The sequence below is a fragment of the Sinocyclocheilus grahami genome, unplaced genomic scaffold (assembly GCF_001515645.1).
Source record: "Sinocyclocheilus grahami isolate Dianchi unplaced genomic scaffold, SAMN03320097.WGS_v1.1 scaffold362.1, whole genome shotgun sequence".
Taxonomy (NCBI): Eukaryota; Metazoa; Chordata; class Actinopteri; order Cypriniformes; family Cyprinidae; genus Sinocyclocheilus; species Sinocyclocheilus grahami.
Window position 1 is genome coordinate 585,496 of NW_015505541.1, and position 18,362 is coordinate 603,857.

General features: G+C 37.6%; 4 protein-coding genes across 4 annotated transcripts; all 4 read right to left on the reverse strand.

Moving 5' to 3' along the window:
- Positions 1–8: 8 nt before the first annotated feature.
- On the reverse strand, positions 9–1,445 carry LOC107549097 (gremlin-1-like). Its single transcript, XM_016230043.1, has 2 exons — positions 1,218–1,445; positions 9–859 (listed from the first exon to the last, which is right to left on the reverse strand). Exon 2 carries the CDS (start codon positions 856–858, stop codon positions 325–327), a length of 534 nt encoding a protein of 177 aa, XP_016085529.1. The 5' UTR covers position 859; positions 1,218–1,445; the 3' UTR covers positions 9–324.
- A 160-nt stretch (positions 1,446–1,605) lies between these two features.
- Positions 1,606–3,394, reverse strand: LOC107549096 (neuroendocrine protein 7B2-like). The gene is made up of 6 exons (XM_016230041.1): positions 3,304–3,394; positions 2,715–2,949; positions 2,432–2,581; positions 2,209–2,321; positions 2,005–2,058; positions 1,606–1,863 (listed from the first exon to the last, which is right to left on the reverse strand). The coding sequence occupies exons 2-6, from the start codon at positions 2,935–2,937 to the stop codon at positions 1,747–1,749; spliced, it is 657 nt and encodes a 218-aa protein (XP_016085527.1). The 5' UTR covers positions 2,938–2,949; positions 3,304–3,394; the 3' UTR covers positions 1,606–1,746.
- A 706-nt stretch (positions 3,395–4,100) lies between these two features.
- Positions 4,101–7,564, reverse strand: LOC107549100 (actin, alpha cardiac). Its single transcript, XM_016230046.1, has 9 exons — positions 7,533–7,564; positions 6,574–6,725; positions 6,311–6,439; positions 6,056–6,166; positions 5,352–5,436; positions 5,076–5,237; positions 4,722–4,913; positions 4,432–4,613; positions 4,101–4,349 (listed from the first exon to the last, which is right to left on the reverse strand). The coding sequence occupies exons 2-9, from the start codon at positions 6,700–6,702 to the stop codon at positions 4,206–4,208; spliced, it is 1,134 nt and encodes a 377-aa protein (XP_016085532.1). The 5' UTR covers positions 6,703–6,725; positions 7,533–7,564; the 3' UTR covers positions 4,101–4,205.
- Positions 7,565–13,933: 6,369 nt separating this feature from the next.
- Positions 13,934–17,718, reverse strand: LOC107549099 (ribonucleoside-diphosphate reductase subunit M2). Its single transcript, XM_016230045.1, has 10 exons — positions 17,410–17,718; positions 17,154–17,219; positions 16,109–16,255; positions 15,821–15,937; positions 15,606–15,739; positions 15,264–15,358; positions 15,058–15,191; positions 14,852–14,956; positions 14,567–14,680; positions 13,934–14,424 (listed from the first exon to the last, which is right to left on the reverse strand). Exons 1-10 carry the CDS (start codon positions 17,500–17,502, stop codon positions 14,272–14,274), a joined length of 1,158 nt encoding a protein of 385 aa, XP_016085531.1. The 5' UTR covers positions 17,503–17,718; the 3' UTR covers positions 13,934–14,271.
- Positions 17,719–18,362: the final 644 nt, after the last annotated feature.

Consider the following 18,362-nt stretch of genomic DNA (forward strand, 5'->3'; position numbering starts at 1 on the left):
GAAATGTATCCCACATTACAAATCAAGCCACAAAATAAGCTATTTGCATCAATGCGCAAATCGTGCTCCACACAGTGGAGAATGTAATAATAATATAAGCATATTTTTAATATGTCACTATTTTATAGTATTATAACTTAGCCAACTTGTTTTATAATTCATTTAATTGCATCAATTGTATTTCTTCACAATATAAAGGCCTCATTTTGATGACTGAACAACTAATGATGGAGGAAACAAATCGATCATGCTCCCACATTATTCAGCCATATGAATTAGTGACTTTTAGACCAAAGTAGCCTACAAACAAAGACGTCAGCAAATTTAATCCAAGTCGACAGAAGTACAGCGGCACTGTTTGACGCGGCGCACGCGCTTCTTCTTGGTGCTGGGAGTCTGTCCGGGACAGAAGAGCGTGTAAGTAACGGTAGTGAAACTCTTTGGCTTACACACGGAGCACGACTGAAACGCACTGTCCTCTTGATAAACGTGCCGAGGGATGTAGAATGAGTTGCACTGTCCGTAACAAAAGCGGTTGATGATGGCGCGCGGCTGGCACCCGTCCTCATAGATCATCAGTTTCAGCGGCTGTGTTTTACACCAGTCAAGTTTGAGGTAACGGCGCTCCGTTACGTGTAAAGCCTCCTGGCTGGAGTCCAGCACCTCGTCCCCGACTGAAGGCGGTCCCGTTCCCCTGGAACTGGCCTGCGGTGTCTGCGGTGACTGTTCCGACTGGTTTGGGCTGTATTTATTTGGGTGAGGAATGGCGCCTTGAAATCCCCCGGTTCCCCTGATCCTCGCCGGATTGCAGAGCAGCCACAAGACCGCGATAGTGACAGCTAATGCGTCTTTAGTCATCCTTTCACATGAAGAAAGAAACATATCATTAAATGTCTTTAAATATACAGTAATCTATGTAGTTATTTTTACAACAACAAAAAATATATATATATTATTTTATATATTTTATCAAAACATTTCATATACATATAAAATGAACACAACAACGAAACTTTAAATATTTCAAAGCGTATAGTGTATAAAGTTCACAATCATTTAAACACATTTACATTTTTATATAAACTCCCTACAAAATTTTGAGCCAGTTGCCCTCTGCAATCCCTCATTTCTATAAACACATTTTTAAAAAATCACAGATGTCATTTAAAAAATAAATACAAATAGGCTATACTCCAGTAGATATGCAGCAGACTTACCTCAGATTATTAACGGTTCAAACTTCTTCACATGGACTGCAGCTATGTTCACAAAGGTCTTTGTGTACAATAACAAACTACGATTAATAATAGGTTGAAACAAGTGATACAGAACTCAGAGTCAGATTCAAAATAAGGTCTGGAGCTCTGTTCTGAGCGCTGACATTTAAGAGAATGGGGCAGTCCACGCCTCCTCTCAGTCTAAGATCATTCAAAGCATTTTGGGGATGGTCCAGTGCTTCAGGAGAGTAAGGAAGCTCATGATGAATGCATATTGTGATTTAGATGAATCATGAAGTTAAAAACACATGTCTTCAATTATCTGCACATGAACATATACTTCATTTTTATTTGATTAAATGGTATTACAACAAAAGTTGTGCCAAGAGAATAATCATTCATGTTACATTCACCCTTTACTGCTCTATTAATAAAATGATTCATTTGAATATCGCACACAATTTAATGCTGACTTTACTGTGAAACTGATCAGATTTTCATTGTACAGATTTGATAAATAACACGATGTTCAGGTCTTGATATTGCTTGTAGCAGTTTCAACCTCATCTTCCTCTGGGAAATGTGGCACTGATTTCTTGGCCACCACATTATCCAGCCTCTGTCCCATCAGATATGGATTTGCACTCTGAAACACAGTCAGTGACAGATCCTGTGACATTTTTTCTGAAAATATGCAACAGTGCTCCATCTAATAATGTATGCGTTTGAGCCTCTACTGACAAAGAAGCAACCAAAAGGCACAGAAAGAAATATATTTATAGCTTACCCTTTTTCTTCTCTTCGGCCCACCCTTCAGTTTTTCATACAACAGACCTTTATTCTGAAAGAATGAAAATAGATATTTAGTGCAGTCTGCTACAGCCCAGAATCCTGGTTAATTTAATTTAAAGCCCTTAAATTAGTCATTTTTAAAAAATGAAAAATCAGTAATCTCCTCCATCTTTTTTCAAGGTGTCAAGTGTGAACTCACCCACTTCGCGAGTGCAGGGTAGTCATGCTCAGGGTCAAAGAGGTGCTGGTGTTTCTGGAATTCTCGACTGAACTCTGCAGTGTCTGGAGAGTTCTCTAAACATCCATCAGCAGCTATAAAAACATCACATTTTTTAAACAAAAAATGTTTAGGCCATTTGAATTTTATTGAATGGTGGCACTGCTGTATATTTGTGCATTCAGTAACATTTGGACCAACATACCACTCTTTCCAAGAGGGCAAGGATTGGGAGGGTCAGGGTAGCCATGGTCCTCGCTGAAGTCTTTGGGAACACCGTCTCCAGTTAACTCTGCAACAATGTTAGGGATGTTCCCGTACGGCCCGAGATGCTGGAGTCCCTCATGGGCACCACCTATTGGACAAAGTGTAAAAGTACATATGAAGGCAAGCACATAATGAGGAGTAGGCTATTATAAGGACCATCAGTGATCATTTACATTTTTAAAAACGTGTAATTACCTACAATGATACAGAGAAACTCTTAGCTTGGATGCTGAGCGGGCCGACTATGTTGGTGGCCTGGTGCGCGGGATACTCGACCCTGGGCCGCGCGATTCCCAGCTGCTCCATCACACCGTGCAGCAGGCGCTGGATATCCGCCTCCGACACCTGATCCACCGTGCGTGGACTGCGGCCAGAAACGACGGCCATCCAGCTTATAATAACACTCAGAAGAACCGTGTGAGCCATTTTCGGAGCCGAACCCATCGTTGACGTTCACTACACCGACAATAAACACAACACCTAACGTTAGTGTAAAATTATTGCTGCGCTTTATGCTAAAACGGCGGTTTTAAATAAAGGTATAGCCTACGTTTTATATATATATATATATATTAAGATTTTATATTCGCCGAAAAGGTCATGTAAATATTGGGCTATAATCCTGATGCTTAAATATTATTGAGCTCAGAGAAAACGCGCATCTCTGCTTGTAACTACGTCACAAGTGAACAGGCTTGATAAAAACGGGCCATTATTTTATAAACGCAAATTAAGAAGCACATTCGTATTACAGCAAAACTAAAACCCATAGAGAATAAACAGCTAACCAAATTTAAAGAGATAACCTACCATGTAATCTGGATTGAGAAAGGTTTGTCGGGTTCAGCACAGATGCCGTCCTCCTCTTCCTCGCTTCATTTGCTCTGTTCTGTTGCCAAGCAGCGAATCAGCTCGCCTCTTGGTTTACGTAGTGACTAAACCATGCTGCTGGGTTTTATTGGGGACGGTAGAAGGGCAAAGTTTAAGAAAATAAGGAATAGACTATAGGCTATCAAGGAAAAAGGGAAATGTAAAAGGAAATGTGTTATTAGCCTAATTAATAAATAAATCACATGTTATGAGGCGTGTCGTGTCGTGTCATGTTCAGATAATGTTATGGACCTGTCAGCAGTTTAATCGAATTCTAATATTAATAGCTTAACGTTTACAATGCAATATAGCCTACAATGTAAGTACATTGGGTTCTTTTTTCCGCATGTAATCTCCTCTTTAATATAACCAAAACAACAATAATTGCTTAAAAGTAATTCAATAATTTCCCTGGAAGTATTTTCTCAGGAACAGGCATTATTATAATATTGATGGAACATCACCACTGCATTCACATGCAACTCAGAATCTTTTTAACTCATACTCTGCCTTTTAGTTTAGGTCCACATCTGCAGTATGTGTGTAAAGTTTTAGAAATCCTTTGAAACAAATGTTTTAAAAAATCTACTAAACAGCTCATAGAATTTAGAATGAATGAACATAAATTAAGAGCTTTTGTTGATTAAAATTTTTTTTGAAAAGGCTGTATTTGTCAGCTCAAGAAATAGCTACATTTTCTTCATCAAATACTCAGACAAAACACAATGCGAGCCTGTTACACATCACGACTTTTATTACAACAGTACATGTATATACAGCACAAGGCACAATACAAATGCATACGGAGGGTTAGTTGGATTGCATTGAAGAGGATTTGAGGTTTAGAAGCACTTCCTGTGGACGATGGAGGGACCTGCCTCATCATACTCCTGCTTGCTGATCCACATCTGCTGGAAGGTGGACAAGGAAGCCAGGATGGAACCGCCAATCCAGACGGAGTACTTACGTTCAGGGGGAGCAATGATCTAGAGGATGAGCATGAGAACATAATTGTAGTTAGACTGTAAAATTACATAAACAAGCTCATTTAGTCGCATGGATGTTTACCTTGATCTTCATTGTGCTGGGAGCCAGAGCAGTGATCTCCTTCTGCATACGGTCAGCAATACCAGGGTACATGGTGGTACCACCAGACAGGACGTTGTTGGCATACAGATCCTTGCGGATGTCAATGTCGCATTTCATAATGCTGTTGTAGGCGGTCTCATGGATGCCAGCAGACTCCATACCTGTGAGGAGCAACATTACAAGCTATGTTAGCAAGGGAACAATTGTGATCTAAAGACAGCAGCATGGAGTAATGCAATGAGGTCATTTGAGGCCCAGCCAAAACATACCAATGAAAGAGGGCTGGAAGAGAGTCTCGGGGCAGCGGAAACGCTCGTTTCCAATGGTGATGACCTGGCCGTCGGGCAACTCATAGGACTTCTCTAGAGAGGAGGAAGAGGCAGCAGTCGCCATTTCATTCTCGAAGTCCAGAGCGACGTAACACAGCTTCTCCTTAATATCACGCACAATCTCACGCTCAGCTATGGAAGAGAAGAGAGCGCAAGGATGTTTTAAACTGGGAAAAGACATGATGAAAACATTTATTTTGCATGGGTGAAAAAAGTGTCCCCTCTTAAGGCCAGGGGAGCATTTGCTAATTTCTAAACAAAATTCTGCATAAGTAGAATTCTTATAGCACCCACCAGTAGTCACAAAAGAGTAACCACGCTCAGTCAGGATCTTCATCAGGTAGTCAGTCAGATCACGACCGGCCAGATCCAGACGCATGATGGCATGAGGAAGAGCATAACCCTCATAGATGGGGACGTTGTGGGTCACACCATCACCAGAGTCCAGCACGATACCTGTAACATGATGCATTGGCATGTTAAGTATTGCTTCCTAAGTATTACAGATGTATATAGGAATTAAAACCTATAATGTTACGTATTGCTTCTAGTGACTTAATAGACACTGACCAGTGGTACGGCCTGAGGCGTAAAGAGAGAGCACAGCCTGAATGGCAACATACATGGCAGGGACGTTGAAGGTCTCAAACATGATCTGAAAAGAGAGGAAAATGCAAGTTTCAGCCAGGGTTATTATTGTTAACTAAAACTAAATCCATAAAAAATAAGCATTAACTAAAATTAAACAGCTAGTTGTCAAGGCAACATTTCAAATTTTTCTCATTTTTATTTAAAGCTGAAGTAGCCTACTAAAAGTACAAAGTACAACTTAAAGTCAATCTTAAAAGACGTATTAAAATGTAATACAAAAACACAACACAATTACTGAAACTTCAAATTTAAATTAAAACAGAAAATATAAAAATCTAATTCAAAATATTAACAAAAACTACCAGTAATGGTAAACAAACACATACTGAAATGATTTTGGGTTTATGAAAACCCAAGTCTAAGGGGCCACAAGATGCTATAGAGAGCATCCGTGAAAAAGTTCAGAGAAAAATTGTGTAATAAATAAAACTCATGAGAATAATACATAACGTACACTTTTGAAAAATGAGTTAAGATTTATGTAATTTTACATTAATACAATTAAAATATTGACATTTTTTACAGTACAAATGGGTTTGAAAATATATGGCTGCCATTACATGCTGCCACTATAGGGCATCATCATATCTGTAAAAAGTTTGTAAACCCCAGCATTAGCTTACCTGTGTCATCTTCTCCCTGTTGGCTTTAGGGTTGAGGGGGGCCTCAGTGAGCAGAGTGGGGTGCTCCTCAGGGGCCACACGCAGCTCGTTGTAGAAGGTGTGATGCCAGATCTGAAAACATTTAAATATGTTAAATCATTGGAGGAATGCATAGAGGTGACCAAACACAGGATAATAGAAATAAAAATCTATTTTATATTTGCTTTTAATGAATAATACAAATTCAGCATTCTGTAATAATTCTTTAATTGCTACCTTTTCCATGTCATCCCAGTTGGTGATGATGCCGTGCTCGATGGGGTATTTTAGAGTAAGGATACCCCTCTTACTCTGAGCCTCATCTCCCACATAGCTGTCTTTCTGACCCATACCCACCATCACACCCTAAAGGAAAAGAGTCATGGGTTACCACCAAGCATCTGTAGTTCAGTTAGTTTGTATAATATGATGATTTTCCACAGCCAATATACAATATGTTGGCTGGAACCAGGCATTTACTACATGCTTTGGAGGCTCACCTGGTGACGGGGTCTGCCAACAATTGAGGGAAAGACAGCACGGGGAGCATCATCACCGGCGAATCCAGCCTTGACCAAACCAGAACCGTTGTCGCACACGAGTGCGGTAGTCTCATCATCGTCACACATGATTGGTCTTTTCTGGGATGGTCCTAGGAGAAAGAAAACGTGTTAGGAGAGTGTATAAGTTAAAGTTAAAATCTGAATAATACAGATAATTGAACATTCATTTTTAAGTATTCAATCATTTTAATAAATATATATTATATCCTCTACAATCCACTGAAACATTTCTAAGCCTGCATTACGCAACGCAGCATCAGGTAAGGTCAACAAAAGGCCAAAAGCAGCACAGCGGATCCTCTTTAAACTATTTTAGGCATCAGCTCTTGTCATTCCGAGCGGAAGCCCCTGACCGAGTGTCCTATCTGTAGCTATTTTACAGTTGTCTGATGACAAATGACAGCAGGACCTAAGGGTCGCCTCCTCAGCTGTCTAGAAACTGTAAGAGATCCACTGGCAGCATGTGTCAATTCACTACATCTGTTGATGACTCCCTTTATTAGTGCATCTTCAAGTCACCCTTATGAGATGTGGTTTCTAACCCAATGAATCCTTTAGTCAATCACGTACAACTAGTTACAACTGCTCACTTCTGCTGTCTTTTATCACCTCCAGCATTATTTCTTCATGTTAGCAATGGGCAACCATCCATTCTCCTATATTTCTCTAGCTACTGCTACAGGCACAGTCACAGAGAATGAGCAATTATGTTGTTAGTAGTTTCTGCTAAGACTATCAATGTAAAATAAGCCAGTTATCCGCCATCTGCATCAACAGTTCCAGAGATTAATGTTCCTTCCCATGTAGGAGATGAAGTGTTGGGTTATTCCTTTTCAAATCTCTCTCTATCGTCCCTGAAGTAGTCCATAGAGATAAAGGTAGTAGCAAACACTCACCAAGTTGTTGCACAAGACTGGGGTTTCTGCTGGGATGAAGGGCATGGGAGAAGGATACCTCTTAAATATGCTAGTGAAGGGGGGGCTGGGGTTCATGGGCGGGATCTGGAGTTCACACAAGACCAAATAAGAGATGCTAGGAAATGGCCAATAGCCAGTATATCCTGTACTCCATGGACTCTGACTTGATTACCAAAATGGACAGATGTTTCTTAAGAGGTGACAGATCCTCTTTGAGAGCAAAATAAGCAGTGGAAAACTGTTTGTTATGATTTCAGAGCCAAATGGAAGGCCAAAAAAGTCAAGTACTATTCTTTGATTGTTCTCCATTTCTTTTAACATATGATATAAAGTTTTATGTCATGTTCTGTTATTTGTGTGACAAAAAAAACAGTGCTTTATGATGATGAATTGTTGATGGATGTGATTTAATCATAAAGAACAGCATTGTTTTCTATGGATGTGGCTAAAGAAATTTTTTTATGTATATTACATGATGCCATTTTTATAAGGACAATGGTTATTAGAAAATATTAGAGTTTTTATTGTTGGCAGATACTGAAAATTTGGTTGTGCATTTTTACATTTAGATGACCTTTGCCATCATCATCTGAAATGTAGCAAAACTCAAAATGAATATCCATTTTTCATAGTATACTTTATTATGTGATGCCAAAAGTCCAATACTGAACGTTTTTGTATTGTTAACTCAAACTAAAACTATGAAGAAAAAAAATGTTAAGCTGGAAATAAAACTGAAATAAAATAAAATAGAAATATTAGCTGAAAAACTTAAAAAATGAAAAATGACAAAAAATAATAATAATAATAATAAGTTGAAGCTTGAGAAATAAAATGGCTATAACTAAAACACAAAAATTAACCTAAATAGAATTATTAAAAATGAATAAAAAATGACAAAAGCACATAACAAAATTATTAAATCCTAAGCTAAATTAGAAAACTAAAAATATACAAATAAAAACATGCAAAATATTAATAAATGCTAATAGCATATCAATATAATATTAAAATAACACTGAATGAAATTCACTTGTAGCATTTAAAACTATTGGTTTTTAATTTTTTGTGTTTTATTTTTAACTTAGACAAAACAGTACATAATTTTAATATTGACCATTTCTTGTCCAATAGTATCTACCAGAATTTTAATATTATTTAAGCATAAGACAATAGCACATGATAAAGAGTGTCATTATACACACATAAATGTACAAATAACATGTTTAAATGTTCATTTTAAGGTTTCAGCTACTATTTGCACCAACAAGAATGTCAGGAAAGCACACGTCATGACCTTTGACCCAGAACAATATACAATATGTGTAAGGTCACTGTGACATACAATGTCAAAAAATTATTTGACTTCACAGGCATTTGGAAGACGTAACACTAGATGTGTGGGGTCACATATAGGAGCCAGACCTGAGTGACACCACCTTTGTCAAATGGCCTGGGCCCTGGTATGCGATCGGGCCCACAACATGCCAGACAGCTGAGAGGTATGGGGGGTGTTAAGAAGGACCCGTGTCCTTTCTCTGCAACTGCTGTTCTCTGATTGGCCCAGCTCTGTCCTTTTAGGGTCATGTTGAGTGACAGGTGCTCCTGGATACACATCAGTGCTGCTCCTCGGTGCTGCTTGCTTTGGCTCCAACTCCTTATTTGTCACCTTCTCCCCCGTTATCTCTTTCACTCAACACTATGAGAAAACAACCTCGCTATGATGAGTATGGTTTTTGTTAAATGCTAGTTTGATTCTACACATGTACTTTGGGTCAAAACATGCATTTCATAAATGATTAATTTTCTTTCAACATCTTAGAATGACAATTTGTCATTAAAGGTGACATTGCCTCCTGTTTTGGCGTGTATTTGTTATCTTGTGTTGTTTCGGGCTTGGTGAACAGTAGATAACGTTCTATTTGTGATCCTCAAAGCTCTGGCCTGACTGAAAAAGACCGTGATATCAGTGTGATAGTATTTTCTAACCTTTTGTTATCAGATTTCTGGAGTTTCTTATAGACCCTTCGCCTTGCTGTGCCAAAGTTGGATTATATGGGTGCATTTTTGAGCACCATAAAGTTTAAGCGTCTTTGTTAATGTGCTATTATTAGCCGTTTTTCATGCTAGCTTGATAGATATCTACAGAACACAATCCATTCGGATTCCCTTAAACCCTCATGCACCGTGACCGATACTGGCATCTTATTATAGCTCTGATTATGCTGTCTACCAAAACGAGATCATTGCTAATGGTTTCTTTGCATTTATACTGTGTGAATTAACATCTTTCTGGTGAAAAAAAACCCTCGCTGAAAATGTGCATTCATTGTGTTCAGGAAAGATAAGCGAAGGAATTTAGGTGTCCCAGTTGCGCTATTAAAGTACAGTAACAGTTGTAATTCTACTGTGGCAATATTTACTGGCTTGTGATCTATTAGCGCTGCTGTGTGGGAGGCCCAGTGGTCAAACAAAGCAAGCAACACACACAAGCACTTTGACAGGGTCCTGTCTCCTTAAAAGGGCATGGAGGAGACACAGGATTTGCCTGTTTCAGGCAGCTGCGCTTACCAGTAGACCCCCAATTGGAGAGTGGCAACTGTTGGGCCCAAATGCCTTTTAACATTCATTATATTGGGAACAATGGTTTGTTGATCAACCTGTTTGTGACATGACCCTGCTGGGCCATACCAGAGAGTAATGTGGATTATATGCAGGGCTGATATGGCAGCTAGTGTTCACAGGGCCTTTAATAAAGGAGAATGTACGAAATACACTATTTGAAGTTGAATTCACTTCATGCATCAAATGTGAGTAAATAAAAGATGAGTAAACATTGTGCTAATTCCATAAAACCAACAACAAATGACAAAATAGCTAAAGAAAATGGCTTCCTTTTTTACTAAAAATATATAAATAGAGAGAGAGAGAGAGAGAGAGATTAAAAAAAGAATTTCTTTCCAGTAAGCAAGTATTAAGTATTGTTTTTATCATTACCTAGTGGCAGCTACAGTGTTCACAGGGCCTTTAATAAAGGAGAATGTACGAAATACACTATTTGAAGTTGAATTCACTTCATGCATCAAATGTGAGTAAATAAAAGATGAGTAAACATTGTGCTAATTCCATAAAACTAACAACAAATGACAAAATAGCTAAAGAAAATGGCTTCCTTTTTTACTAAAAATATATAAATAGAGAGAGAGAGAGAGAGAGATTAAAAAAAGAATTTCTTTCCAGTAAGCAAGTATTAAGTATTGTTTTTATCATTACCTAAAACTAAAACTTTATTGAAATAAATCCCTAGGCGGAGCGAGTGTAAGGCTGCCATGCCGGGGACTTGGGGCAAAAAATGCCACTAAATTGGACAAAAATGCCCCTGCACAAACAAATTTAATCTATTACGTTTGTTGCTAACAAAGTGAATATGAATAGACGGTGTCGATTGCGGCATTAAATTAAGATCTGCTCATGTTGCACTTGCACCGTATTTCATTCTAAGCGTTTTAGTGTCGCGCATTTTAACCAATCACACACATATCTGTTGAGCTTAGGAATGCAATGGCCAATCAGAAGCGTACAGATGAGTCATCGTTCAAACTCATCAGTTTTGTTGAGTGCGCGCGCGTTCGCTAACTGAATTCCGGACTCTTGCAAATTCTCTCATCATAAACAACAAAGCGCAGATGTACGTAAAATGTAAGTAAGAGATGCATTTCACAGTGTATACAGCTTCAGTGATTATAACGATAGTTTTGTTTTTTTGAGAGTGCTTAAACTTGCTATAGATCAATGTTAGTGATCATGTCACTTTCTATATATCATTTATTCGCTGTTTGAATAACAGTGGAAACGAAACGTTATATAATTATCAATTTCTAACATTTTTATTAAATTGTAATCATGTTAAATACAAATTCAGACCCATTAAACATTTTTTAGCCTACATGACACCCATGTCTGGTTCTTGCCTAAAAAGATGGGTTTATGATGTTTAATAGATTTGGCTGCTTTTAGCCTTACCCTGGAGTTGGTTCACCCTTCGCCTATGAATAAATCTGAAATAAAAGAAATAATTCGTATTAGATGGAAAAACTAAAAACAAAAATCAGAAACAAGCTGAAATAAAATAAATGTAAACTGAAATACTAATACTATTACATATACATTTACAAATTTAACAAAGCTAAATTAAAATAGAAAAAAAACATGACAAAAGCATGAAAAAAACTTAAATGACAGAAGCACATGAAATGACTAAATGACAACTGAAAATACACAAAAAAGCTAAATATTTTAAATATATAAATATAAATCATTACTAATAAATCAATAAATAAATACTCTAATATAAAAGTACTAAAACAGCACTAAAATAAATAAAGAAATAAGGTCACACTTTACGGTCCTCACTATTAACTAACTTTTAACTGCAACTTTGGCCTCAATAAACTCCTAATTTGCTGCTTATAAATAGTAAGGTAGGTATTGTTTAGGTTATTGGGTAAGGGATCTAGAATATGTAACCGCAAAACCAGTCATAAAGGTCAGTTTTTTTTCTTTTTTAAATTGGTTTATACGTCATCTGAAAGCTGAATAAAGAAGCTTTCCATTGATGTATGCTTTTTTATGATAGGACAATATTTGAAAATCTGGAATCTGATTGTGCAAAAAAAACAAAGTCAAAATATTGAGAAAATCGCCTTTAAAGTTTTCCATATTAAGTTCTTAGCAATACATATTACTAATAAAAAAAATTATTATTATAAAATATCTAAAATATAAGGTATTTTATAAAATTGTTATAAAATATCTTAATGGAACATGATCTTTACTTAATATCCTAATGATTTTTGGCATAAAAGAAAAATCAATAATTTTGACCCATACAATGTATTGTTGGCTATTGCTACAAATATACCCGTGCTAGTTATGACTGGTTTTGTGGTCCAGGGTCACATATGATCATGCAAAATGGCAGTAATATGTGCAGGAATATGGCAGTAATTTAGAGTATAAGTACTAATAAACAGCCAATATGCTAGTAATGTTCATGCTAGTTAATAGTGAGGAATGGTCCTTAAAAGGTGTTACCATAAATAAAGGTGTTACCCCTTCAAAGTAAAAATTGCAAATAAATGTTTTGGGGGGAAAAAAGACAAAGACAACACACGAAACATTTTTTTTGTGAGAAACAGTCAAGACATGACTTTCATAAAAAACAGATGCATCACTTTGGTGTAATTGTTTCTATATACAAGTGTGCATGGCTCATAGTACCTGTTGTAACACTGGGTTATTTCAGTGATATAATGTCTGATAACAAGATCCACTGTGTGATGTGTCAGCTGTAGCAGCTGTTGTCAGCAAAGGACTCTTCAGAATGGACCGCTGACAGGCATGCTAATGAGAAAACCCCATATAACTCATCTTCATAATATACATGTCCCCGAGTCAATCACTGTTCATATTCAGACACTCATATCGGCCATCTGACAAGAAAGACTCAGATATTCATGATTATTCAGTGACAGTTGTACCACACTCCAAAACAGAAATACGCAATAAGGGAAGATGTAAGACTTGTTTTAGAATGTACCAACGAAAACTGATAGCATATGCAAAGACAAGCACAAATATTTGGAGCAATTTAGCTATATTAAAGCAGATCAGACAATGTTAACTTTTCTAGGCTGTTTAGGGAGTGTTTTTACAACTTAGTTCATGCTGTCCCATGCAGAAATGGTTTTCAACGTCCTGAGAGCATTTAGAGAAGAACAACCGGACATCAGCTCATGCCAGGAGTGCTCTAGATAATGACTACTATAAATATATGGAGTATTTTAGAAGTTTCCATGTCAGCAATGTTGCTCATTACAGGTGTGCATGGAGAACCATTTCATTCACCCAGTGTACTAAAACATTAAATCTCGATTAAACTTGGGAAAAAAATTGAAAGTGAATTTTAAATAGACCTTTTACTGGTCAGTAACTACCGGCTCATTGCATCAAACTGACTGCCAACATCAGTTATAAACCAACAATATGGAAATCAGCCTTCTTTTGATTCTGCACCCTACCTCAATGAGAAAACCGAGGGAGACATTTTGAAAGAATGTGGTTGACGTCAGTAATCCTGCTCCAGTTTGGGCACTCTATGAAACTTCACAGCAGCTGAAAGAGAATTGATTAAGCCAGTGTTGGCAACAAAGGCAAACCTTGCCAAATGTTTCACTTCTTTTCCTGGATGTTGATCTACACTATACCTACATGGTCATATTACTCCTGTTCAATGGAACAGTTGAAAAGTACTTTTGTCTTACAAATGACAGTAATTACCCCCTTTACCAAGTGACAGGTAACAATGGAACTTCAGCACAAATTAGTCAAGTCTACTTTATTACAATTTCTTTTAAATAAAAACACTATTTGCAGTAAACAGATGCACGTTACAATAAAAATAAGATGAGTTGTAGACAACCATTTCTGGTCTTCACCATGCCCAAAAGGCAAAGCAAAGAAAAAAGCAGCAAGTAGATTGTTTCCTTTTATTATTATTTAAAACAACAAAAATAAAAAGACATTTTAGTATTCGATTATTAAAACTAAGGAAAGTTAAAGCAACAAAAAAAAAACCTGTAGAAATAAGTGAGGTTGAAACCCCTCCGAGTCCAAACAGTTCATAGTTTGTGTCCATTCATGCACTCCGATTGAGTCTCTAAAAATCAGCATCCAGTCTGAAAGAGTTATCTGTGGTTCCGGACATGACTCCCATCCGCTGGTACTCGCCGACTCGCTTCTCAAAGAAGTTGGTCTTGCCCTCCAAGGAAATGTTCTCCATGAAGTCAAAAGGATTTTCCACTTTATAGACCTAGAAAAGCAAATTTAAAGGTCAAGTTAAAATCCCATCTGTTAAAATGAATGCATAGAACAAGGCTACTCACAAAGACTATACTGCCACCATGAGCAGAGATGTAAAACTACCACACAAAAAAAACCTTCACTAACCCTACCTTGTCAAGTCCCAGCTCCAGCAGAAGTCTGTCAGCCACAAACTCAATGTATTGCTTCATCAGGTCACAATTCATACCAATAAGCTTTACTGGCAGAGCATCAGTCAGGAATTCCTAGGAAGTTAAAGAAAAATTAGATTTGTCTCTCACCAATAGGATGCATTTCACTGAAGTTACAGTACAGCTTCTACACGGACACAAAAATCCAAAGCAACAAAGACTGTCACTGAAAACCAGAAAGGTTGAAACCCTGAAATGTATATAGCATTATTAAGGCACACAAACCTGTTCAATTTCAACTGCATTCATGATGATTTTCTTTACTTTTGCCTCTGAAGGTTTGTTGACCAAGTGCTTGAACATGAGGCAAGCAAAGTCACAATGAAGACCCTGTAAGGATAAGAACAAACATGAAGACCACATCTTCAACTTTCACACCACACTTCCAAACGCATTCGTACCAGTGTTGGGGTGCATCTCAAAATGGTTACCTCATCTCTGCTGATAAGTTCATTGGAGAAGGTGAGTCCAGGCATGAGTCCTCTCTTCTTTAGCCAGAAAATAGAAGCAAAAGACCCGGAAAAGAAGATTCCTTCCACAGCAGCAAAAGCCACAACTCTCTCCCCTGAATACAAAAACTTATTAGCGCAAACTTTGTTTACAATAAAAACAAAAATAGTATATTAATACAACATACCGTATTGTGCATTTTTGTCACCAATCCAGTTGATCGCCCAGTCGGCCTTCTTCTTTATGCAAGGCATCGTCTCAATAGCATTGAAAAGAAATTCTCTACAAGACAAAAATAAAAACACCTCATTAGTCAGCTAATGTCTAAATACGCGGATCATAATTAGACAAGTATGTTTATGGAGCTCAGTAAAGGCGATAGTTTCGTGCTGATGCCCTACAACCAGCTGACCACATGTCCACTGATCTTGAGCAGTCAACACTCAGCTCCCATTATCAGCTGAGGTACGTACCCCTGCGCCACTCATCATTGCCCCAAATAACTGCAACATAATTTCCAAAAGCTCACCTCTCTTTGGGATCTTTGATGTAGGTGTCAATCAACAGACTGTACATTTCAGAGTGGATGTTTTCCATGGCAATCTGGAAACCGTAGAAGCAACGGGCTTCAGTCACTTGGACTTCCTGAGTAAATCGCTCCACCTAGAGCACCACAGAACACAAGCCATTAGAATCAAGTGATTTTTTTTACACGTATTTGCACAAGTTTGCCTCTGAACTCACCAAATTCTCATTGACAATGCCATCACTCGCAGCAAAAAAAGCCAAAACATGAGAGATGAAGTATCTCTCCTCGTCTTTCAGGGAGTCCCAGTGCTGAAGATCTTTGGACAGGTCAACCTTGGAGAAAATAAAATGCAAAAAAACTTTCAAAATGCTGCAATTTCCCCCCCCCCCCCCACAAACCCCCCATCAAAATAAGTGTGCCAACAGCTTTGATGCCATATTTAAGACCCGTAAGAGTATGGGACAAAATTTGATATCACCAGTGTTAAATACTTTGAAGCTCACCTCCTCTGCAGTCCAGAAAGAGGCCTCGGCCTTCTTGTACATCTGCCAGATGTCATGATACTGAATTGGGAAAATGACAAAGCGGTGGGGGTTCTCCTTCAGAAGGGGCTCCTCCTCCACAGCTCCTTTCCTAGCTTTTGTCTGCTCCTTAAAAGTTAAAAGGTAAAACTTTAGATTTGGCAACAAATTTTAAAACGGCAAGTAAAAATCTAACAGCCAGGGTGAATGGGAGGAGCACAAAATTCTTATCGGCATCACATTTTTTAAAGACTTGAAAACCAAAGTGACTTATTACACTTATTTCACCTAACAAAAACAGTTTAATTCAACTATGAGGCATTAAACACTTTAATATTGACCATTTTGACAATATTCCTGAAATAACCCTGGTTTTGCCAGGGTTTGTTGCCTTGGTAACCATTTTCATATTAGGAATCTTAACAACAGAAATAAAAGCAAACGGGGAAAAAGGAAAGTTAAGTGGATTTTCTTCGTGGCTTTTGGGTCCATAGAGGGTTTACGTTTCATTCATCTCCAAGTGATACTACTACTTCCGGTCTAGTTTGCCGGTGTAAAAAAAAAAAGTGCTCTTCCGTTTAACCGGATAAAATTTGAAAAAAAAAAAAAAACATTATATGTTCATTTAACGTTAAACATTGTCATATAGTATATGGGAGTATTTTCATATTTACACGTGAATTCTGCGTCGTTTACAAAACATTAAATCAGTTCAAGCTAATGACCCGCCAAAACAAGATAATACCCAATAAATTGACTGGCTCAAAACAAAATGATACCCATTTTAGGTGACCGTATGTCATGGACTTAAGTCGATTTGCTTCACGAGCTATTTTTCTTATTAAAGGTCAGGATATTTTGGATGGACCAGCTCAACTTGGCGCGCTCTGAAACCGTCAAATTTCATCAACCACTTTAAAGACATCGCTCGACAAATCACTAATCATTTAAGATAGTATACATTTAACATGCACCGATGTTGTAAATCCTGAAGAAACGTACAGGAATGCAGTTAAAGTGAGCGTACCTCTGAATCAAAGATTTTGCGCGCCGTTTTGGACGCCAGGATTCTGGAGGAGTTCAGACTGGGCGGCTGAGAACAAAACAAATCACCCATTTAGGACCTACAGCATAATGAACGGTTTAACATTTATCCTTTAAATTAAACAAAAGTGATATTTCTACCAAAGTATGTAGTATTCATCTAGACGCCTAAAATGTAAAGCATCTCAGTACAAGTTTTAAGTATTATAATATCACTAAAATAATAATACTAAACTTACCGTGTTTTCTTTGTCCACCAAGGACATGCTATTGATTTTGGTAGAAATGGCGTTTTCATTCTTAGCTTTTAGTGGAGAGCGAGTTGACAGCATTGTTAAAGCTTGAAGTGTTAGGTAAAACAGAAAATGAGGAGAAGTTAAAAGTTTTTTTTTTTTTAAATTATCAACTTCTAAAACAAAGTCAGCTACAAATAAATACAATGGAAAGCATAGACTTGAAGATCTACAGTCCAGCTGGAGGAAAGAAAACGAAGGACGGACGCCGGAGAATTCTTTTATATTCGATTCTTGGCGCTCATTCTCAGCCAATAAGAAAAGGGCCAACTTCGCCGCTTTGTTTGGTCCTTTTAACGCTTTCATCAGACGAACCAATCAGAATTCTCCAAGACGTCACGTGAGAGTTACGCCTCGCGGGGAATTCAAACGTGTTGGTTGGGGGATGCGAAGTGTTACACAAAAGCCGAACGTGCAATTATACAAACTGGTTTAAAAAGGCGCGAATACGATACAAAAGCTATGTATGATATAACACGTTATTATTTTTTACAAAGTATTTCATTTACATTTTGTAAATAACATTTTTGTAAGAAAATAAAGTGTACGAAATGTGTTCCAAGTTAAGAGCCCACACAGGAAGACCTTACATTTACTACATACACTCTACATTAAAGAGTCGGCATTGTTTGTCATTTGTTTTGAACAGAATACGGTTAATGAAAATGATACGTTGTGCCAATGAAACCACTAACTTACAGCCGAGACCGACTGCAGTTCTCAGTCACACATTTCACATTACACACACACACACATTTCAACCAACAAAACCTACCCGACAGGAAGCAATGGTTTGGCGCCAGATTAGAGTAAACGATCAAAACACATAACGTCAACCCTTACGATCACCCAGAATACATCCCCAAACCCGAAATAATCATTTTTAATGGTGAACACAA

Bases quoted from the DNA above. Each gene is read 5' to 3' on its own strand.
- LOC107549097 (XM_016230043.1), bottom strand. From the start codon at position 858: ATGACTAAAGACGCATTAGCTGTCACTATCGCGGTCTTGTGGCTGCTC.
- LOC107549099 (XM_016230045.1), bottom strand. From the start codon at position 17,502: ATGCTGTCAACTCGCTCTCCACTAAAAGCTAAGAATGAAAACGCCATT. The intron at 17,220-17,409 runs GTAAGTTTAGTA...TTTTGTTCTCAG, and splicing joins TGGTGGACAAAGAAAACACG to CCGCCCAGTCTGAACTCCTC. The intron at 15,192-15,263 runs GTATGTTGTATT...TTTTGTATTCAG, and splicing joins TGACAAAAATGCACAATACG to GGGAGAGAGTTGTGGCTTTT.
- LOC107549100 (XM_016230046.1), bottom strand. From the start codon at position 6,702: ATGTGTGACGATGATGAGACTACCGCACTCGTGTGCGACAACGGTTCT. The intron at 6,167-6,310 runs GTAGCAATTAAA...AAATGTTTTCAG, and splicing joins ACTGGGATGACATGGAAAAG to ATCTGGCATCACACCTTCTA. The intron at 5,238-5,351 runs GTCAGTGTCTAT...ATCATGTTACAG, and splicing joins CGCCTCAGGCCGTACCACTG to GTATCGTGCTGGACTCTGGT.
- LOC107549096 (XM_016230041.1), bottom strand. From the start codon at position 2,937: ATGGGTTCGGCTCCGAAAATGGCTCACACGGTTCTTCTGAGTGTTATT. The intron at 2,322-2,431 runs GTATGTTGGTCC...ATGTTTTTATAG, and splicing joins TTGCCCTCTTGGAAAGAGTG to CTGCTGATGGATGTTTAGAG. The intron at 2,059-2,208 runs GTGAGTTCACAC...TCATTCTTTCAG, and splicing joins ACCCTGCACTCGCGAAGTGG to AATAAAGGTCTGTTGTATGA.